The 24,586-nt window shown below is 35.4% G+C and overlaps 1 protein-coding gene and 1 long non-coding RNA gene across 2 annotated transcripts; one reads left to right on the plus strand and one right to left on the minus strand.

The window, feature by feature from the left end:
* On the plus strand, positions 1–11,166 carry LOC127861524 (uncharacterized). Its single transcript, XR_008040252.1, has 3 exons — positions 1–32; positions 2,609–2,692; positions 10,868–11,166. It is a non-coding gene; the product is annotated as an uncharacterized LOC127861524 (long non-coding RNA).
* Positions 11,167–21,440: 10,274 nt separating this feature from the next.
* On the minus strand, positions 21,441–24,018 carry LOC127861517 (forkhead box protein D1-like). The gene has a single exon (XM_052400075.1). The coding sequence runs from the start codon at positions 23,832–23,834 to the stop codon at positions 22,173–22,175; it is 1,662 nt and encodes a 553-aa protein (XP_052256035.1). The 5' UTR covers positions 23,835–24,018; the 3' UTR covers positions 21,441–22,172.
* Between the last annotated feature and the right edge of the window lie 568 nt (positions 24,019–24,586).

The following is a 24,586-nucleotide window of genomic DNA, read 5'->3' on the forward strand; positions in this document are numbered from 1 at the left end:
CGACCTTTTGAGCACCTTCTTGAAAATCAATGGTATATTCCTATTGTAATCCTGAATAAACACATAAATAATATCACAATTGTTCAAACTGGGTTCAAATGCAAGAAAAAGCTTGTTTTTCATGGGTCACATGGTAATAAAACGCTGATATTAAAGAGGGTAATAAATATGTCATTGTACGCTGCGTAAATCCATTAACAAAGACATTATTTCAGTCGTTCACGTGTTTTTGTTTTTTGTTGTGTTTGCACAAAGGGGGCATTTCAATGGCAGTTTCTTCTAAATTCAGACATGCATTAAAATAATACATATGCTCTCTTTTTAATTATATAACAATGTTTATTAAGGGATTTTTTTCAAATCGCAAAATGATTAATGTTGAACATGAAGACAGTCGTTTAGAGGTTATGGATGGGGGCATATATATTTTTATTTATAAATCACGTCGACAATGTGTGGTATTGGTGATGCTTCATTGAACGAAAATGACCATTCCGTACTTGATTTTCTATTTTGTCAATAAACACAGCTCCAGGAAAAGCAATGTTATGGTTCAAGTTTCAGTGGTATAAGCGTAATAGCAAGATTACCGTTATTGTATCAAACTATCTAACCCGAGCAGCTATGCTAATATTACTGCCAATTAATTAAATGAAAATAAAGCACATTAATATCGCTTATTCGACGTGTACCACTTGTTTTCTTTTCACCAATTCGTGGGCACTTGAGTTCCATGATTTACGGTCATGAGCGTTAATATTCTGAATATGACACTTGCGCCGTATAAGTGTGTATTTGCTTTTTATGAACATAAACCGCATTTCAAGCGACCTTCATTTAACAACGGAATACAAGGTTCAATCATATCATTTATAATTTTCTTTAAAAGTACATATAAGTGATACGTATTCATTGTTGATTTTTTATTTTATTTTAATTATGTTTCATTGATCCCCGGGGGTCTTCTTCGACAACATTAAAATGAATTGGACACACTTGAGCCAGTGAAAGCAACAATATGGTATATATCGAATTTTAAAAAGTACCTTTTTATCCAATGCTTAGATAATTTTCCCAAAGGTACCCTAATGAGTTGTGTAGGTTGTTATATATTTCTAATTGAAGTTTAACTGCTTTGAGCAGTGCTATGTGAAAAGGGAGCTTAATGCATGTGCGTAAAGTGTCGTACCAGATTATCATGTGCAGTCCAAAAAGGCTAATCTGGGACGATACTTTCCGCCTAAACTAGATTTTGCGAAGAAGAGACTTTCTTTAAATAAAACATATCATTAAAGCGGAAAGTGTCGTCCGTGATTAGCCTGTTCGAACTGTGCGAAATCTATCGGCAACTTCTCCTAGCACATCCAACTTCTCACAGCATATTGGGTTTCCGGGGGTGATTATATTACCCGTTTAGTGCGAAATGGGTCGTATGCCGTATCCAAGCAGCTTAGCTTATGCCCAGCTTGCACACTTGCGCTGTCTAGGCGGGAGCTACTGTGCCCGCTATAAATTCAAGAAATGTTCCGTCGTCTCATAAGCGGTCAAGGTAGCTCCTGACCAGACTACGCGGTTGCGCAGGCTGGTTTGGAGCAACGCTTTCGCATATTACATAAGACAAATGCGTGCATGTCACAGCTCATATTTATTTTTTTTATCACAATAAACATAGCATTTATTTTTGATGTTTCGTGATGATTTCTATTTTTTATGTCTGATTGTTTCCGCGATAAATGCACAGTTAGCTCCCTTCGAAGGCGCAAAAAGCCTGCGTTTGTTTAAGTTTTAGTTCAATTGCTGCATGATTTTAAACAGCGAAAATGCATTTATAAATTGAATTTTTCCCTTGAATACAATTTTAAGTCACCTATATAAGGCTAACCGGAAATTTCGAAATATGTTTGTTCTTTTATATTTTTAACAACGTGTTCTGTCTTTCAAACCCGTCGATCCTAACTAATGTTTTAAATAATTTAGTAGTCAATTTTCATATAAAACTCATCCATTTACAATACATACCCAATACATGATGCAAAAACTTTAAACATGTGATCATTCTAAACAGAAATAAGACGGATGTTTTACATACATTGTATTTAAATCAAATTATGTACAAATGTAACCATATTGAATTCAGAACTTACATTCCGCTATTATTGGCGCTATATGAAATGGTATGGAATGTGATTTAGCAGGAATATACTCATTTACTTAACTTAATGACAATTAAGCACATATATCTTGCCTACTTACAATGAAGAATATTTTGATTGACGTCTGAATGTGTGATATGACCATGTCGATAATTCTTGATTATGTTATTGACCATTGAATCGCTTACTGTTTTCATGATAAATGTTTTATCATGTATTATGTGACTTATAGGCCCGTTTGGGCCGGATGCATGCCTTTTTGTAATTGTCTGTTGTTATTTCTATAAATGTTTGCACATGTCACTTTAATAAAATATTTACTTACTTACTTACTTACTTACTTACTTACTTACTTACTTACTTACTTACTTACTTACTTACTTACTTACTTACTTACTTACTTACTTACTTACTTACTTACTTACTTACTTACTTACTTACTTACTTACTTAAAGATCATTCGATAGCTCGACTTGAGATGCATACACGATTAACGAGCTGTTAGGTAAAGGAAAAGGCAATATCTGGGAATATTACATGTAAGTAATAAAAGCTGAAAACGATTTCTTTATATAACAAAGAGATGTGGAAAAACAATGAGTATTTGTTAAATTTACTGAAGACGTAACGCTTAACAAAATACTTACATAAATAACATGTCTTTCGTAATTTAACCAAATTATTTCATTTATTTTTGTTTCGTGTTAATGTTAAGACGATTATTATTTGATTAAACACTTAATCAAAAGCATCTAACGGATTATATTCAGGTCAAAGAGAAAATACTCGTTAATGTGATTAAATGATAATCCAACACTGTATAGCAATGAAATGAGGATATGAAAGCAAATACAATTTTAGAATTTGATTAAAATTGGTGTAGCAAATCATCCTTACTTAAAGACATTCGTTCACATACAAAATAATGCACTTAACCCATTTATGCCTAGCGTCTAGAAAAAAGGCATTGGCAAACAGCGTAGACCCAGATGAGACGCCGCGTGATGCGGCGTCTCATCAGGGTCTGCGCTGTTTGCTTAAAGGAATTTCTTAAAGAAATATTCTAAATATAGAAATAAATAGACTAGACATCCATAATTTGGGAAATAAATTGATCCAATTTCGAAGGATGGGAGAGTCCACTAGACATGAATGGGATAAAGACATTCGTTCACATAGAAAATAATGCACTTCAAATAAATACGTCCGTTACGTACACAAACATATAAAAGCAATATTAATTTCTTAAAATGAGATATTAATATACACACAAAAACATACACACGGACGTAAATATTGACAAACAGAAAGGCTGACAAACATAATTCGCCCTATTGGTGCAAAAACGTATCATGTGACATATAAATTGAATGCCATATGGTACCTTTTTGCACCAGTTAGGCGATATAGACAACAGTTGTTTCTTACATAACGCGTTTCTGATTGAACAATAGGGCCATCAGTTCCCTCACACAGTTCAATATCCGTTGGCGCCAATTATATTTAATATGTGACGGATCCAATGAACAGTGTCCTTCAATAAATGTTAGCTAATTTGATCCGCTTCTCAATTTCACACTTTTGAGTTTTCTTTCTAGCGCCGGACAAAACTAATTGTTTTCCAATTTAGCTTAACATTTGTCCACGGGCAAGCAGCAAATAGAATTACCTTAAAAATATTGCCGTCGAAATGGGAAAATATTAGCTGATCCTAACATATTCCGTTTTTCATTGTTAAAGGGGCTTGTTAAGCTAAAGAGCGTAATATGTCTAATTTGAGGGTCCCCACTTGAAAACGAGGGCCGGTGTCACATAAGTGGGTGTGGTAGAATTTAAATGGGCACTGGGCGATGTGGAAAGGCAACATGAGGTAGAGGTAGCGGGTAATACGAGAGTTGACATCGAACATGTGGTATGTTGACAAAGGTGGTCATGAATAAATAATACCAGTTTCGTTGATTCCAAATTCGAATTTTATGTTGAAGTCCCTATCATTTGATTTGCAAAAGTACATGGAAATGTGAATATTAAGCGTCCCCGACATCGTCGGAGTTGTTAATCTAAACTGTTATTTAGCTGATGTGTTTTAGTCCGACTGGAAAAAACGAAATCATAGCGGTTTGATTTAAAAATCGATAAGCTATTGTTTAAAAAATGCTTTCATTAATAAATCATTTTCGCAATATTGCCGTGCACGTATCGACTGCAACATGCAAATGTGTGTATTCTGAAACATGAGCCGTTCCGGTAACAATCCGGAATGTGTCGCGAGAGTAGACTTACCTGTTCCGCAAAGTAAACACCGTCTGTTTTGATTCCGACAAGCCTCAAATTGATTTTGAAGGAAAGCACTTAGTGACACAGGAGATTATCTAAATAAAGCACAAATGATTCCATTCCATGCTGCTGCAAACACAAACAAATTACGTACTCAAGGGGGGGGGGGGAGGGCTTTTCTATGCAAAATTGATATTATGCATGAAGTGGATTAAATTATAAACATAACGTGCTATTCAAAGCAGAGAAGTGTCAATAGTTAGAAATAGTTGCACCGATAACTGAAGTAATGTATGTTCAATTGTCGCTTGAATAAACTGTAATAACCCTTGCACACATATGGATTAAATAGTTTCTGGGTCGTGAGGGAACGCCCAAATTATTCTTGCAAAGTTTTGTATTATTTCACCATAAAGGGAACTTAAAAGCTATTTCGTTTCACGAGCTATGATATTCAGTGACACCCGTTTATACGGATTTATCTGCACCGAAAAACCTTTCGTAGTGACTACAGTGCAATGAGTTGATAGTGAAGAGACTATTTACATAGACCCTGTGATGTGAAATTCATAATCGGAATGTAATGAGTAAAGATAAACATGCATTGTGTTTGGAACTTTTAAATATAGAATCATTGCCTGCTATGACAGTTGAATGCGTAGAGTTTGTGACGTTCGATGTTCAATATTAAAATGTCAATCTAGTTCAGAAATGGATTGGAAAATAACGACACCTACTAATATAGGCACGCCTTTCACCACCCCCCCCCCCGCCAAAAAAGGCCCATTAACTAATACTAAGTTTACTTTGTGGTCTAATCCCCCGGAAAAGGAATGATATGGTGTGTGTATTCCTGCATTTCCAGAATCTTTATCAGAATACAAAAGTGAAACGCCAGCTGTGGAGCAGTATTGCATTTTCATTATATACAATTAGTTGGTGCTTTATTTAAGGCAAGTGACCAAACAGAACGAAACATCACTATGCAAAACAACATACACACATATAAGAATAAAGCTTTGGAACGGTCAATGCAAAGCATTTGGGGTTTAAACCGGTTTTAGAGCGCTCAACTTCTCAAAATTTATAAAACTTATAAGTGTAAATAAAATTTAACCTCATAGCATTGCAACACCAATCAAACAATAATAAAAGGGAATTAAAAGGCATTCATTTTAATTACCATTTAATTACTCAATGGTTGGAAAGAGACCAGAGCAACAGAGTTACAACTTTTTGAGGAACGATAAAATGAATTTACGAACAAGTGTCAACTACATCCCTTCTTTTTAGAAAAAACAAAGAATATAACATCATAAAATTAATATTTCAGATCATCATCGCGCAAATACAGGAAGAAGCAGCAATAATGGGTGTAAAAGATCCATATTACATAGCTTTGTTGTTTATGTGAATGCTTAAGAATCAAACATATAAAATGGTCATTCCATTAATAATTCCAAATTTTAAGAGAAGAAAGATATAGTGAAAGTAGAAATGTCCGAAGGCATCTATCTCAAAAGGTGCGTTTGAAGTTATGTCATGCAGGGTCTGAGATACAACTAAATAATATAATTATTTCATCACATGGAGCAATTTATTTACCGTAAATAAATATCAAATTAAAATACATGTTTTATATTTATAAAAAGTGCTTAAGTAAAATAAGTGTATTGTATGCCACTATAAATCTATGATTTGCTGCTTCATTTTGAAAATAATAGGTGTGAAATATGTTGAATTACACTAGTAGTAAGAGCATAAACATATTTTCCTGTGTGGAATGAACAGTATCTCAACAACAATATTTTCATGAAATAACTATGTGTATACTAAATAATAAATTGTTTTAAAACTGATTCTTATTTTTCGCCTCATGTGCTTTTTTTCTCTCTTTCGTTTTTTTCTGAGTGGGGACATTTCTAAAATCGCTTCCGTTTGTTCGGCAGCGTTATTTGTTTGATCAAAGGCGGACCATGTTTTGCAGCAAGCTTCACGGTAAATTACCGTTATCCGCTTGTGCATTGTCAAATATTTTTTCCACATACAATATCAAAGCTATATGACCATTAACGCAGGTGGTTCGTCCGCCATCTTGTTCTTGAAGCTCTTCAGTCCGGTGAGGCGAAAAATTACAATATTCTCGCTCTCGCGTGATTATCAATGAGACTTGAATCAGACGACATTTCACAACGGTACTTCAAAGCTTAAACCGTTCGTTCCTTATGGCTAAAAGTCAGGCTGCTTCTCTGACGGGTGAAAGTACGACCACTGGCCGTGAAATTATAAATTACATGGTCCAGAACGAGGTACCTCTCAGTTTAAAGGCTATTCATACGAGAGCCCAGCCTATTTTCGAATTTGGCCAATTACAGTCGCGATGTGGTAATAGTTGTCGACATGTGAATTCACTGACATGATACGGCTCTCTCTTAAAGGACGCCCGATTGGTAAACGTCAAGATATTCGGTAACAATGCACTTAATTAAGTGGCACTTTAATGTTCTTCGTAAAAGAAATGTAATTGCGATTTAAATGACTGACATCAGTAAGTGGTTTTCTATATACATGTATGTATGTATATACTAAAAATTGCAAACAGTAATTACAATGTTGATAAAAAATTCATGAATAATACTCAGGAAGACTTAAGCTACCACTTGAATGTGTTTTTTTTTAGTTTTCAAGACAAACATCAATAAACAGCAAGTAAAAACATGCTAGTTATAAAATGTCGCACTAGAAAAGGTATAAATCATATTTGCATTATTTTTCGTCACCTTCCGCATAACGAGATTGCTAAATTGTCCAAATTTACGACAATTTAAATATCAATGTCTAATAGTATTGACATTCTACTATGATCGTTTACAAGCGAGAATTCTGGATGACCACTTCACACCCCTCAATACATAACTTTATTTGAAAATCGCCCAATTGCTGTTCTCACGACTGTATAGATTTTAGCATTTTCGGATAACTTTTATGCTTTCTGCCATACTTGTGTCACGGATTTATTTTATTTGAAATTGGAAATTTATGAATTTGCTCAGAGATAGGCGAAACAGCAATGTTTGTTTTGACTCATGTTTTATGATTCTGAACAGTTTTCCGTTTTTATTAATGCCAAGTCCGCGTTTTAGACGTCGCTTAAACCTACCCGAAGCTGTGACAGAATTCTGGGTGTTATATTTGCTTTAGCATCATGTTTTGCCGCAAAATCCCTCATAAGCCATTAATTCTGTTTCATCTCTGTTTTTATAGGGCTCGTGAATCCTTTTTTTATAGGTTTTTAACCAGTTGTGCGTCACAAAAGTATCTATGTTTAGATTGTAAAGCAATTAAAATTCACATTACATTTGTTTTTGTCGGAAATAACACATCTTTGTGGTTTCTTTCGTTTATTTGTGAAGAAAAATATTTAGATATAAAATGTAAGAAAGGTAATATTATGTTTGGCAAAAGCATGTCCGTTTTATTGAATCGTGAACAAACTCGGTTATTTGTGCTTTAAACTATTTATAAATGATTTTAATTCTGCGTGATTTTTTATTTATAGTTAAAAAGGCAAGTTGTACAAACAACGGCCCGCGACTCTCAACCGAAATAAAATTGTAGTTTAATCCATGTATGCCTAGTGGACTCTCCCACCCTTCTCAATTGGATCAATTTATTTCCAAAATTAGGGATGTCTAGTATATTTATTTCTATATTGAGATTATATTATAGCATCATGCGGCGTCTCATCTGGGTCTACGCTGTTTGCCAAGGCCTTTTTCTAGACGCTAGGCATAAGTGGGTTAAAACAGCATCAGTTTTAATTACAGTGAATGACATTTATTTCATTAAAAAGGTACTTCATTTGTAAGAAATTCATTTAATTTGGTTTATGTTAGAAAGCGCGTGGTGTCAAAAGAATTCCAACGACTCCTGTTATTACTGTTATAACGAGTTGTATTTGTTGTCAATATATTTCTGTCACGTTTTGGAGGGATGTTGGTTTGTTTGATGTCTATTAGAAACATTTTTTTTGTTTTTGTAAAGTTCTAGTTACTAACACGGTATTTTATTTCTTGTATACATGTATATATATTCTTCCTTTTAATGACTTACTAGTACTTGTTATTGTTATCATAGCCATTCACGAAAAAAGTATCCATTGGAAATCTATTTAATTGTGAATTATTTCAAGGTCCTTAAAGGGACAGCCTTTCACTTTGCAGAAACAATATAGGAAGCTATTAGTGGCTCCATTCGGCAATTGGTTGACCGCGATCACAGAAATAGTTTAGATTGTTTTAAATAGGAAAACTTTTGCAGCGATTCGTAGCTCTCTGCCGATACTTGAAATTCACGGTGAGTAGTTGCTACTTAAACATCGTTCATTATGATTTTTATTAATTAAATAATTACACATATATTCGTGACAGTTGCCCATTGCATAAATATATCCTGAATTTTGCGTTTCGTTATTGCTAGATTAATATGAATAATTTGTTTATCATACCATATTTGTTTACCGGGTTAATCAATTGATTCACTTATATGTGATATCTGAATGGTTATTATTATCACGGGGCTATTACAAAACTTTCATGCAGGTCCGTACCCAGGCCATGGGCCCAGGGGCCCGGGCCCCCCAGCTGGCTGTCGAACTATGATTTTTTTTTTATAATCGGCCCACTGCAATTTTTTCACTCGTGCAAGGACCCACAGTACACTTTCCCTCAAAACAAAAGAGCAGCTATGTTTTATTGTCCCTGATAAACAAGGGGATTAACGCTCGCCAATCGAGATAAGCCTCTAGGTAATGTTTTCTTATCGCCTTGTACACACATCCCCGATCAGTCCCCCATTGTGATCATGAATGCTTCATCTATCGATGGTTGATGTAACATGTATTTTGATAAATGCAGCGAATGGAAGCAAATGCTACAGGAGGTCGTAGACTATGGTCTGATAATTGCCGACTCAAGTTTTTTCCTTCTTTGAGAAGGCCCTAGACGTATTTTTCCCCTCTAAAAGTTTAATTGTTTTTTTAAACCTTTTATTGGGAATTTTTAAGTTCCAATATATACTTTTTGCATTTAGAATAGGGCCCTGAATTTGAACCGGAACAAAAACACTGACAAAGGTATTAAAACTGAGTATTTATAATTTTTGAAAGGAAATCACTGAAAAAGACTACGATGAGATAGTTAATGTGTGTGTTTAAAAGAAAAAAAGATTCATAAATTTGCCGAGCAACAGATAAGAATTTGGCAGAATTCAGTATTTAAAATAATTAAGTACCGAGAATTGAGTAATATCAACCTTTTAATGGCTCATTATTAAAAAAATGAAAATTGAAACAACAAATCGATCTCATTATATAAGTTATTATATAAGTTAACCTGATCCAGTGTAGAAAAATATTGTATAATTAAATTATCTCTTTCCTTGAATTTGTTTGAAAACAGTAAAATATTTTAAATTTATTATTTAAGACTTTCATTATTTCCCCCAAAAATTAGGCATTTCGCGCATTTTTTTTTCCTCAAAAATGGCAAGGTCTTTCCCAAAAAATCAGATTAAAAAAACCTGTGACGTTATTGATTAGTGAAAAAAAAATGGTGGAAGCAATACGAGAGTTGATGTGGATAATCGTCAGTTTAAACCTGTAAGTTTCGGAAATCTAAAGCTTTTAATATTGTTGTGAATTCACACCAATGTTTAAAGATAAAGACTTCCGAAATGTGCTGATTTACTTGTTATATTCCATTAATTCATATCACAAAATACGTTTTTTATAAGCATTAAAATTCACCTTGCAAAGTGCCTAATTAAAAAAAGTTTATATATAGGGAGGGGGGACCCCTCCCAAACCCTCTCCGGTTGGGCCCCCTAGTAAAAAAATCCTGGGTACGGCCCTGTCATGTGCTCTTAACTTCAAGTTGTGTAAAGTATCGTATCTTAAAAACGGAGATTGAACATCGATAATTAACCCATTTATGTCTAGCGTCTAGAAAAAAAGGCCTTGGCAAACGGCGTAGACCCAGATGAGACGCCGCATGATGTGGCGTCTCATCTGGGTCTGCGCCGTTTGCTTAAAGGAATTTCTGTAAGAAATATTCTAAGTATAGAAATAAATATACTAGACATCCCTTATTTTGGAAAAACATTGACCCAATTTAGAAGGATGGCAGAGTCCACTAGGCATAAATGGGTTAAAAAAACTCATTACAAAATTGACCACACGTGACCTTTATTCCAGACTACATGTTTATGGCAACTGTTTTGACCAATAGATACACGAGTACCGGTACCTGGTAGTTAAGGGCTAATTTCACACCAGCGTTCCAAGAAAGATGCGCCTGTCTGATTTCCACATGTTGGTAGCATTCAACAGACCACTGTCATAATTTTTAAATGTTAACATGCTTAAATGTCAATTACAGGTATGCCGCAACCGTTTCGGTGATAGTGCTAGTCTTTGACGGTCCAAGAGAATCCATCTGGACTGTGAACTGACGATGAATTAAATAAAAATCTGCGGAATGCTATTTGCAATAGTCTTGAAAAATGGCGTCCGTAAAATGTGAATTAATGATTTTTGAGCCGTTATGTTAATGCTCGAAACATATTGCTGAATCAATTATGGCGCATTTCTCGTGCATTAATGGTGTTCTGTAACTGATATACCCAGTTAATCAAAGAAAATACCGAATTAAATAGAAACATTATGGGCTCAACATTATTTTCTGTTCAGTGATACAAGAGACCTTTGTTATAAATAAGCAGAACTAATACACACATTTATGCTGTTTTTATTAGTTTTATTTATTTATTTATTTTACAAATGCAACTTGTATATATGAATTAAAAAAAATGAAATACAGTAAATGTAAGAAAATGGTCGAAATGAAACGTTGAGTTAATATAATAATAATCAATAAGAAATTTAATATGAATTATTTTTTTCTCTCCTTTTATTCTTAACTTGCTTACAAAAAGGGAAGCAGCATTTGTTCATGACGTCAAGTTTATTCGTTGCATTTGTCGATAGTCTTCAAAACGTAAATAACAAAACACAACATTCAACTCCATTGGGAAATGTGTGTGAACGTAGTAAATACTTTCCGATTATACCAGACGCCAAATAGCCAAAAACAGTAAAACTGATTACGGGATACATTTCAATTACATGTATATATATATTATACACGAACTTGAATTTAATTGTACATCGAAAAATGAATATTTGAAGATTAATAGGTATTTTTCCCATCATTTTCTTGCAATATAGTAATGTATAGCGTAGGCAATCCAGATAACATATATATTCAGACCCAGATTTTATTTGTTTAAATGTTACTGTTTCTGAATGTCAACACCAGAAAAACTTAACATGTTTAAGTAATAATTTTTATTGAAAACGCGGTCACTACTATGCATGTTTTCGGATTGTCATCAAGTTGTTCTAATACTCTGTGTGTCATTCCATCTTTTGCACTTTCTCGTCAAACAGCTACATCGGATTCATCTCGGCCCCACACTTGGTTCTGAAAGAATTTCAAACACATGTACACGCGTTTAAGTCACGTGGATGTTTTCACAACCTTTTCGAACGACTATCTATTGTACCATCCACTCTTTGACATTGTGTTCACCGTTGCGAACTTAATTCATCTTTGTGAACATTAACATGAATATTATTTTGTCGATTTAAAAAAAATTGCTCATTTCGACTGATTTCCTCTTGTTTTAAGTCAACACTGCTCAACCAATTGGCTTAAATAAAAGATTCGATTCACCCAGTAAAGGTGGTAGGGCATTTTTTGCTCACCCTGAGGTGTTAACAAATCACAACCTTGGATCATACGTGTATACTAATTTATTTATTTCTGTGGTCATAAAAAATCTTATTTATGTTTGTTAATTACATGTTTTCCGTTTTGACGGAGCCTTATGCACATGTACATGTTACGCAACGTCCGATAAATCTGACGCAGTAATGTTTGTGTTAATGTTACCGTTTAAGTTCAATACAATTTTAAATCAAAGCGCTGAAGGCACTGAAGTTGTTCGCTGTTGCCGTCCTTGATTAGCTTGTGCACATTGCACAGGCTAATCAGTATGCACAGGCTAATCTTATTTGACATTAATTAAGCACCGTTTTCCCTGAAAGCAGCCAATATGTACAGATTTCAATGATAAACACTAGACTGGCCAATGTCGTCTTAAATGGGCCTTTTCACAGATTTTGGCATGTTTTTAAGTTTGTCATTAAATGCTTTATATTGATAAATGTAAACATTGGATCTAAAAAGCTCCAGTAAAAAATCAAGAATAAAATTTAAAAAAAGGGAAAAAAAGTAGACCGCGTCAGGGCTCGAACCAGTGACCCCAGAGTCCTGGAGTAAAAACCAATTAGACCGCTCGGCCATCCTGCCAAGTATTTATGAAAGACGTATTTTATACTTAATATAAGCAATCTTCGTAGTTGCACAAAATTAAACGACAACAACAGAACTCTCTAAATTATTCAATCGTTTCGCGTTGCAACGTTTATAATTTTCAGGTGTTTTAATCGTCAAAAGATGCATATAATGGCAGTGATTTTTTTTGCTTTAATTTGTTACAGCCTGTGCCTTTTGAATTGGGAAAATTAGCGCGATAAATCGTGAAATTGGGAAAAATAGCGTGATAAACCATGAAATTGGGAAAAATTAAGCATTATAAATAGGATTATAAGTAACAGAAGTGATATTGTTTTTAAGTGCATGTTCAGGGAGTTTTCTAGAAAAGGAGTCTGGTCAAATTGTTTTTTTTTATCAATAAAAGTGGCAAGTTTGGGAATGATTTATGGACAAAAATGACTAAATTCAAGTTATATATTTTGTAAGATGTTTAAAAAATTAAGATGAGACCTAGATTTAAGAAATCATAATTAAGTTATATGAGACTTCTTTCTAAAAAAAAAAAAAAAAAAAATTTTTTTTTTTTTTTTTTTTTTTGGAAGTTGGGCATTTTTTGAAAAATTTTGGTCAGAATTTTGGGAAAAAACGTGTATTTTTGCGATTGGGAAGCAGCCGAAATTCGGCTGTAAATTTGAGCAAAAAAAATCACTGAATGGCTATATTAGCTATGGTAAATGTTCATTATTACTGTTTCCTCACAAATATCATATTTTAAACGAAAATTTGCGAATCAAAAACAACTTTTCAATTTTGTCAATTTATCTAAACGTGAAAAGATCCCTTTAAAAGATGGTAAAAACACACACTGCAGTAATAGAGCAGACGCTCTAACGCATTCGTCGTCTGCAGTGCAGACAGGCAGCGGTAATCGTTCCTAGCGTAGTGAGTTACCGTCCTTGGCGTAGCTAAGCACATACTGATTTGCAATATATGCTCTGTAAATTTAGTCGGCCGCTAACGCGACCAACTAAAAATTAAGAAAATGTTCCCATGTATAAAATCTACAAATTTCGTATTAAGCAGAAACACCGGATTTTACCCCTAAGCGCATTTTAAGGCATCTTCCATCGCGTGATGATTTTTGTTAAACGAATGTTTGCAAGCCGACATTTCATTTGGAAATGGACACACTTGGCCGTGAGCGATTGTTTTAAGGCTTCGTCCATTACCATGATGGGCAGATCTGTAAAAATTCTGACTGGTGACATAGGGTTAACTTGAAATTGATTTCCGAAGTGTTTCCTCTCATTTAGACTTTGGCTACGTTAGGTTCACGTGTGTGGCTTGTATGGCTTGAGCATTTCTAGCAGAAATATTTAGTTTTCTCTTAAATGGCATCACAATAAGATCAAACTAAGATATAAAATAAATCTAGATATATATCTAGTTCTAAAATGATGACGTTTCGACAACAGAATATAAGTCTTTGAGAGTAAATAAATGAAGAAATAAATTAAATTCCGAAAGAAAAGACGTATGAACAAGACACCTTGCTACAGTATTGCTTATACATGTATACAATACCGAGAACTACATGTATAAGTCAAATAACGAATAATTCATTTTAAATAAATAAATATTTATTATGAAATAAATATATGCAATTCAGTTGCGTGAATAATTTGCTACATCATCGTTTAATGTTTCAGTCAAATCGTTCTTGAAAAGTTTCGAAATTCCGTGTCTCTTGAAACCTAACTATTGTGGTTTTCATTATGAAGATCATACGCGCGCTGATTGTTCCAATGAATTATTTTGTTTTCGATTCCTTATTATTACCAAACTGAGGCTTTGATGTTGCACTTCGCACGACCACTTGCCCTTCCTAAAATCCCTATCAAAACTTAGATGTTACAATTCCCAATGATTTAGGGTTGTCTTTGAAAATCCATTGCAAAGATAAGAGGCCTATAACCTATGGGGTATCATCAATAGTACTCTAAAATAACATTTACATATCCCCGCGATAGAGTATGAAAGAGCTCTTCAAAGAAGTCGAAAAACAATATATTACTATCGGCATTTAACTGTCTCAAAGCACTTGTGTGCTTCCGTGGTATTAAATAAACAAAGAAATCTTTGATGAGAAAGACAACGATTTTCGGTGACACTAATATTGGTCTTTGTTTTTAGACTTTATCGGGTACATGTATTGGGTGGCTTGTGAATGGACGGTATGCGGTTGCAATACGTGTTATAACATTATATTGAAGTGTTATACATTATGCGTCGTTTTCCATCTTAAATCGCGATCAACGTTTCCGATATTGTATTGCAATATGATTGTTTTTTTTTAATATTGTGTTAAATTTGCATTATGTTTCCAATTGCATTGCATTGCATGTTGATCGTGTTCCACTTCATGTATTGAAATATATATAGCATTGTGTGTTCCATCGTGTATTGCGATATACGGGTTTCATCTAAATTGCAATGTGTGTATTCCATCTTATATTGCGATAAGTAATCTCTATCTTATGTTGCAAATTGCGTTGTATGTCATGTATTGCAATTTATGCTTTATATTAAGAATTGCAATTCATTGCCAAGTGTTTTATATTACAACAATACATTATAAATTTAAGTTAACGCACAATACCAATTAAAATAAGCTACCCGGTAATTGCGTAATGCTTATTTTGCTTTAGATAATTGATATACTTGTATGTACATGTCAAATTATGTCATGTCAATGTATTATTTACTGGTCTTTCAATAAAACATGCACACTATTTATAAACGACAGAGTGCATATAAATTGCAAAATGAGTTTTTTTTCCAATATTGCAATGTGGTCAGTGCCGGATTAAGAACCGTGGGGTCCATAGGTAGTGAAACTTTTAGAGCCCACGCCCCAGGCCCCAAGTCGGCCTAGTGACTACTAGAACGCCAGTGCCTAGTCGATTTCACTCGATTAAATTAGCTTACCGCTGACAAGGCCGATAATACATAAAATATTGCAAATACGACATCATTATTATTAGATTAAGAATGTAAGAAAACAATCAATATAGTTAGTAAAAACAATTATTTCGTCACGGTCTCATGGGGCCCCTAAAAGTCGCAGTTCCCATAAGTAGTTGTCTACTCTGCCTAATGAATAATCCGGGACTGAATTGGTTATGGCCGCTCTAACGATGTTGGAATGTTGTTAATGTTGTGATGCTATGACAAGTCCATTATCTTAAATATATCATTTTATTTTTACAAACCATCTTAAAATGTTGGCACAAAAAGTGAACTTACCGCCCAGTTATGCCATGGAATATAATAAGTATGTCCCACAAAAGGTCACGGGCATTCCTAGCTTATCAAAACGTGTTAATATCATTTCATGGGTATTTAAGCCACAATAAAATAAATCGTCTAAAATAAATTATTATTTCAAGTGTTAACGAAAGTAATACTTTTAGCCACTAAACTCTGTCTTAAGTCTGTATCGTAACAATAAAGTTATCAGAAGTATTCAAAACAATCCGCTCTGATTATCGGATTAACTCGTAAGACCGATCTTAAAGACTTATACTAAATTGCTTCAGCAGTGTTGTTGCTTAACCATAAAATGTATATTCCGTCCACTGTGAGCTAGAAGGTGTTATAATGAGCATATGCAGAGGCGGGTGATAAGTCCATCTGACTTTCAAGCGAAGGTTTAAACTCGCGGTGTTCTCTTTTAGGAAAGAGAATATGTCATCAACTTGTTGTTTGTTTTTAAACGGGATGATTGATTGATGGATGGATGGATTGAATCCTTCATAATATCAATTCATTTATTCATGCCTATATTTTACTCCTGCCCTTATAACACATATTTTGAGTGTTGATTGCAATTCAAAAAGTGCGAGCCAGGATACATAACTAAGTGCATATAGTGCATATACTAAGATATACTAGAGACCGCGGAAGAATGAACTTTCTTCTAAACAAGCATTAATGTCTTGTATTTAAAATATTCATGTTTGAACATGACAATACTAAAATTGTTTAACTTCAAACACTCGAAACAGTGTGTTTATACATATATTTGTAAATAACATGCGTGTACCGTCGTCATGCAGTTTCTACGTTCAATTACGAATACGTCTAACATCATGCAGGTTGAACAACTAACAATCATATCTATTCATCAAATCCGGACGATGAAAGTCGAATTAAATGATGCTCCTAATGAATGGATGTACAAGGTAACGTCTGCAACGACGTGATGGCGAAATTTGCCAACGTTTCGTTGAGGCTTCTGGTGCAGAAGTTGGTGTAAAATTAAAAAAGACCCCCCCCCCATCATGCACAGCGCATACGCACGCAAGTTAGTGAGAACACCGGTGGACACATTGTAACTAGGTAACTTCTTTGGTTGGTCTGCTTTGAAACTGTTCACAAATCATATCGTTCTCAATAAAATGTTAACGAAGCAGTATGGCATTAGGCTGACGGATGTGGCGCCCGGTTATTTTCATTTACAGTTTCAGCGGTTTGTTTTAGAGTCATAAATTTGTTACATAACATTAAATAAGTTTTAATAACGCGGCTCGCGACATTGACTTGCGATGCCGACATACAAAAACGTCAGTATTGTAACAATCGAACAAACGTATATGCTCGACGGTGCGGAAAAATATCAGAAAGTAAGCAGTCAGAAAGCACGAACTGAGATAGATTAATATTTTTCTTAGATATAACAACGTAACCTAGTAATCTCACAGCCTTGTTTTCCTTCCATCTTCTTTGTTTATCTGGCTATCTATATTGCTTTGCTAACAAGGTTTCCAGCTTTCTATTTGGCGCTAATCATTTTTGTCGGTAATTAAGTGATCCTTTCGGTAATTATTTAGATCTTTATCGAAATCTTGCAGATAACGATACTCGCAGTGCGTTCACATCGGCACTCCGAGAGGCATGTAATCAGGTACCCAGTGGTCGCCTAGTTACCGCTAACGAATTAACGGCGCTGGTCAAATACAAGAGCAATTATCAATAAGGTGTCAAGACTTTGTGTTGATCAATATCAAAATGTGGCTCGTTGATCGCATCCTGGTGGTGGTAAATTACGAGATATTAAAGAGCAGGAAAGGGACAACAATTAAATTATAATCATATAGTTTAAAGTTTCTGAAACAGAAGGACACTCTGTCGCATCCAGTAATGGAATTCTCTTATTTTCATGGATCCCGCTCCATGTAGACATACTGATTTTCGAAACCAGAAACCAGTCTCGTTAAACATGATTATTTACCTTGTAAACGGGGAGATGATATTATACCGTGTGATTCCATTTTCGCAGAAGCGTTCCTTTTAGACCCCCACATCTACGATTGCTTAATTTGTGCGATGACATTAATTGCATTGGTATTGTGCAACCCGTGCCGTTTATTTCAGGAGCAAACTGACAATTTACATCTACGTTTAACTACGAACTCAAGTCGTGGCTCGGACTTGTCGTAAGATCTTTGTCAGGACATGGCCCTGAATGCTTGACTGTGGCTTTTCTAGCGAGGGCTGGAATCTCCGATATTTTCAACAACGCATAAGGAATATAAAATGTAATGGAGGAAAACATCGTCTGACGAACACTGTACCATTCTTTTACAAATACATTAAATCTCTTTGACATATGACCGCACCATGCACGTAATAGTTTTTTTTAAATGTTAGCCTTGCATGTTCAAGCATTAAAGCGCCGCGTCATTCGAACATTAAAATTAGGACAGTTTAGCTCCAGATATTCATCTACATCCGAATACCCTAATGATGAGTCATAATGTCCGCTTATTAGACCACGAAACTTTGCGTGACTTAATTGCGGAAAAGTAGCTCCTGACCAGACTGCGGGAATGCGCAGGCAATTACATGTATGAAGCTACATTAGCCGCATATGGTTTACAACCCATTTTCGCACGACGCCTCTCATATATAACATCGATTGGTCATGGCTTGTCTAGTAAAATATTAATATTAAACTTCGGCATATTTTAAGAAACGACGTCTAAATTAGTGTTGCGTTATTTTGTTTATAGAACATACTTTCACGGTTACGGTTATGTGATAAGACAGAAAAATTAAGTACTTAAAAAAAAATATTATACGATACTTGATTAATGTGTGTTAATGAAAAGGAAACATATACATGGGGGAGGGGGGAAGTAATTATTTACAATTTGCTTTACGCTTAAGAACATTTACTCCTCTCATATACTAGTATTAACTGCTGTTGTTTCTGATTATTGTATTAACCTGCGAATATTTATTTAATATTTATTTAATACGTCATTGATATGGCATCGAAACGTCCTGATTGGATGCAGTTGGCGAATAGTTGAATGATAATTATATGGACACTAAAATGATTTTCTGTTCTATTAATTATCCAGACTTATTTAGGCTCGATTGGTCATTGTCGGCTCGGGTACTACTTACATGTACCCCGGGTACTCTTAAGTATACTTACATGTACCCCGGGTACGGTAAATATACTTAAACATACCCGGGCTATATTAGACTGTACCCGAGTTGTTTTCCCGCCCAAAATCTGATGTCGTAATAAATGATACCGATACTGTTTATCTTAAACGAACTTCTCTTAAAAAAAACACTACATCACCATGCCCTTTGAGTATGAGTTATGATGATATAGAGGCCATTTGACAGAAAATAGACACTAATGTTAACAAAATTAATTTAACAAAAATAGCCGACAACGACCGATTTAGCGTTCAAATTCCCGGGTACGTTTAAGTATATTTACCGTACCCGGGGTACATGTTAGTATACTTAAGAGTACCCGGGGTACATGTAAGTAGTACCCGAGCCGACAATGACAAATCGAGCCTTATGCTCGTTAGGGTCTTGGTATATAATATATCGCATTTTGCGTTGTACATATTCAAGGGATTCGTGGCACTGTTTGATAGGTCGTTATTAAATAAGTCGCGTTCTGAGAAAACTGATGATGCATGTGCGGAAAGTGTCGTGCGCGGACTGCACAGGCTAATCAGGGACGACACTTTCCGCATTTATGACATTTTTCGTTAAAATGAAGTCTCTTCTTAACAAATATCCAATTTATGCGGAAAGTGTCGTCCCTGATTAGCCCGTGCGGACTGCACAGGCTAATCTGGGACGACACTTTACGCACATGCATTATGCCCAGTTTTCTCAGAACGCTACTCAACTACTTAAGTTACGTTAAAATTTGGATTTAAGATCGTTTGTTGTAGCACAGACAAGTCTTTTAATTATGGTTACATGACCTATAAAAAAGTACATAACTTAAAGGGGCCTTTTCACAGATTTTGGCATTTTTTAACTTATTCATTAAATGCTTTATATCTATAAATGTAAACATTGGATCGTAAAAGCTCCAGTAAAAAATCAAGAATAAAATTAAAAAAAGGAAAAGTACATTGCCCGGACCAGGTTTCGAACCAGTGACCCCTGGAGTCCTGCCAGAGTCCTGAAGTAAAAACGCTTTAGCCTACTGAGCTATTCCGCCAAGTACACATGCTTGACGTATTTTATACCTTATATAAGCAATCTTCGTAGTTTCACAAAAGTTAACGACAAAAACAGAACTCTCCAAATTATTCAACGCTTTATAATTTTTAGGTTTTAAAATCGTCAAAAGATGCATATAATGGCTATGTTAGACCATGGTAAATGTTCAGTATTACTATTTCCTCACAAATATCATAACTAAAACGAAAATTTGCGAATCTGAAACAACTTTTTTCAATTTTGTCAATTTACCAAAGCGTGAAAAGATCCCTTTAAATGTATTAAACTGAAATATTGTCTTCTTCATCTAACCCCATACTATTTCTAACTAAGGGCAGGCTTAACTTTTAATATAAAAAAAGACAGGTCCGATTTCAATTAGTTTTTTTTTATATCCCATATGCAGACTATATAATATGTGTTAAATTCTATTTCTACATAATAGTATATTTCCTAGTAGATGAATACGTGCTGTATACTTTTAAGATGTTAACAATAAAGTGTACGTGAAAGGAATCATTACAAAAAAAATAAACAAGGTTAATTTCCGTAGTAAAAAACTTTAATTGAATCCTGACAACTTCTCATGCCTCGGAGAGTAAAATAAATTGCTTAAATTGTATTTAATACAATCAAATTGATAGAAAGAAGACTTGTTTTCAAAATGATAGAAAGAAGACTTGTTAAAAAACAAACAAAAAAAAAACATGCCATTGAGATCCCTTTTAATTATTTTATATTTGAATTATTAGATGTGAATGCGTAGTATTTCTTGAAGTATTAATAAATAAAACCAATTAATCTCATGGTTGTGGAATTTTGCTTTTGTTGCTTTGCAAACGTTTTACATGCAATACTATGTATGAATGATATACATTTTTCTGAATTGTGCACATAGGAATAGTTAGTATCAAGTTGCGAGTAGTTTTGTTTACAATAGTATTACCGGTAAATCGTTCAAAAATAGATTGCAGACCTAATTGGCGCCTTATAATAGAACGAAACGTTTAAGCACACACGTTAAAAATGAATTCCCTAGTTTATGTAGCAACCAACACTCTTAAGGGTTCATCAAGTTTATTATTAAATAAAAATGGATTATAATATCCATCAAAAGAATATACATTCAACAAAATGTAAAAATAGCACATATAACTAAAACAACAAAAATGTTTTTACATAAACGCATTGAGACAGTAAGCACATTGTATTTTAACTTGTCAATAAATCCGTTTTTAATTTAGAATTGATTAAAAAAAATTGAATTGAGTACAAAGAAAGAGAACGCAAGTTGTAAATACGTGATAAAAGTAAATAATCCGTTACGTACGTTTATGTACAATGCGAATACGAGGTAGAAAGAACGCCGTTAGTTCACACAAACGCGAATGAGAAGAATCAATTTGATTCACATAACAATTTGACTTGCAGAAGTTTTTATATAAAAAAATATTAAATATTAAAAAAAATAAAGTTTACTTATCAATTACAAGTTTCAGTTACTTTTACTGGATAAACTGCTTCTTGTGCCAGTTCAAATTGTTCGGAATAAAATTTCACGGAATAACATTTATATTATTTGTTAATAAAAAAATATTGTTGATAATGTTAAAACTTTATCACTTTTAAAAGTTTGAGATTAAATACATAATTCAACTGCGATAGATACATTACTTTTAAGTAATAGTATTTTTCGTAACATCAGTAATAATTATTTTAAAAGGGTCTATCTGATGCTTCTAAAATTGCGTGTAAGTAGTACAGTCTGTTCGATCACATTAAGACGCGACCCTCACCTCTGCCAAGGCTGGACTCCATGAAACCCGTAGACCTGCAGGTACTGTCTGTATTTCTCCATGTCTAGGGCGTTCATGGCGGCGGCGGCGGCCGCCTGGTTAATATAGGGAGCGAAATACGCACTTCCGCCGTAGCGGCTCATGTCCATTGCCCCTAGACGAAGGGAGGCGGCCGCTAATGGATTCAAACCGCTTAGCACTGCCTGGGAGGGAATGGCACTGGCCTTAAACGGTAGCATCGACGTGACCGGCGACGATGCCGTCACTTGAGACATCGGTTTTGGTGGTGGACTAGATTCCGCTGGTTTTTTATCTGTGTTTTCACGTTTTGTTCCGATTATACTGTCAATAGAAAATGTCTTTGGCGTAGATGATGATGACGTAGCGGGAAATGACGTCGGGGATTCCACGGGCGACTTACCGACTGGTGATGGGGTAAGCGTGTGCACCGGCGACGTAGGATGGGAATGGCTCAGCGGGGGTGACATATATGCGGGATGACTGGCGGCCATGTGGGCGGCGCGGCTCATCTCGCTCTGTGCTCGAGCCAGCTCGCTGTGGGTTGCGAACGGCATGTGGCCCGGCAGTGCGGACGACATGAAGCTGTAGGGATATGGTAGACCGGGGACACCAACGCCGGCGGAATGTGCGTTTTGTGGCAAGAATCCGTGATTGTGAAAATAGGACTGAGATCCGCCCATGTATAAGGGCGATTGCGGCATCATGTCAGAAACGTGGTTCCGCTTGTAACGCTTACGTCGCCGTAAGAAGCTTCCATTGTCGAACATGTCTTCGGAGGCGGGATCCAGCGTCCAGTAGTTGCCCTTTCCGGGGTTGCCCGGCTCCCGTGGGATCTTGATGAAACAGTCGTTCAGTGACAAATTGTGACGAATGCTGTTCTGCCATGCTGGGAACTTTTCGTGATAGTACGGAAAACGGTTCATGATAAATTCACAAATTCCAGACAAAGTCAATTTCTTCTGTTCCGATTGCAAAATTGCCATAGTTATAAGTGCGATATACGAGTATGGCGGCTTCACAAGGTTCGTTTTTCCACCCTTTTTACTACTCGTCCCCTGAATGTTTGCAACTAGCATCTGCGCCTCACTCGCGGAAAGTTCCTCCATGGAACTGTCGTGAAAATCATTGCACTCGCCGGAAATGTCTATATCTTCGTCGTCGTCGTCGTGAGATGCCGGCGACGTGATAGGAGACTGCGCCGGCGACCCGAGCGACCCCTGACCGTCGCCGACGGGGTCGACCAAAAGGTCATCGTTTTCATACTGCCTTACAGGGGTAGAAGATCGTGCGGGAAACCGCTCAATCTGGTCGGAAGATCGAGACACTACGTCGGCGTCTGTCTTTCCAAAAACAAATCCATTTGATATATTGAAATTTATTGGTTGACTTTGAAAGTTTTCCTTGTTATATTCGCCGTTGATCGCTCTTATTGTGTCGTTATGAAGCTTCTGCCTTTTAGCCGACGTCAAGTTCACTCCCTCGTCGTTAACGTCGTTTCTCACGTAATTCCCCGACGGTGGATCAGTGGCGACCGTCGGCGAGGTATTTAGGCTATGCATTTTCTGCTCCATATACATCGTATTGTCAAAACTATTCGCGTGAATGTTTCTCGTGGACGACTCTGTTTCAGAGCGCATTGCAATTAATCATTTATTATTTTTCTAACTGTGCTTCTTTATATAGTTTAGTACGTTTATATGCCTATTAAATAAAATCCACTTTCACATACAGCATTTCTCAATGCAATAAAACTGCATGTGGCTGACACTCTTTAGAATTCATTCACTGATTATTTTCAAACATCAATTGACTTCGCTTAAACTTCGGAAATTGTTTAAAACGATATCGCAACACGCGAAATATTACTTAGCGGCCACCCATCAAATTATCTCGACGGCTCGCAAAGATACCTCGCCAACAGCCAATTAGCGATCGTCTCTTACAATAATGGTCACGTGATATGACTTTACCATCCAATACGAAGGCGAGATCGCGCTGATGGGATAATCTATCCACAAACAGGCTCCACCCAACAAATCCACAGGAACCGTAGCACAGCGAATGGGAAATAAGATTTAGTTATTTCGAGCGATTACCGTAACGTTACAAAGAAAGGCTGTGAAAATCGCCGGCTTTCAGAAACTTGGCAGATTTCAATTGACTTAGCGTAGCTTTACAAAGTTTTCGAAAGAATGCAAGAGAGATCTAATCGGTTTTGGATTGTCACCAAAATATATGTTTAGAGAATGACACAGAAAACAAAGAAAATATTAGTGTAGGAAAACTTTTCTTTAATCCAACGTCTTATTGTGTGGATTGACAAATATAAGAAGGTATAAAACATTCTCAAACCTTTCCATTATTGAAGAATAGAGGGTCTTTCAAATAT

Source organism: Dreissena polymorpha, chromosome 16, assembly GCF_020536995.1.
Source record: "Dreissena polymorpha isolate Duluth1 chromosome 16, UMN_Dpol_1.0, whole genome shotgun sequence".
NCBI lineage: Eukaryota > Metazoa > Mollusca > Bivalvia > Myida > Dreissenidae > Dreissena > Dreissena polymorpha.

Coding starts and splice junctions, on each gene's coding strand:
- LOC127861517 (XM_052400075.1), bottom strand. CDS start 23,834: ATGCGCTCTGAAACAGAGTCGTCCACGAGAAACATTCACGCGAATAGT.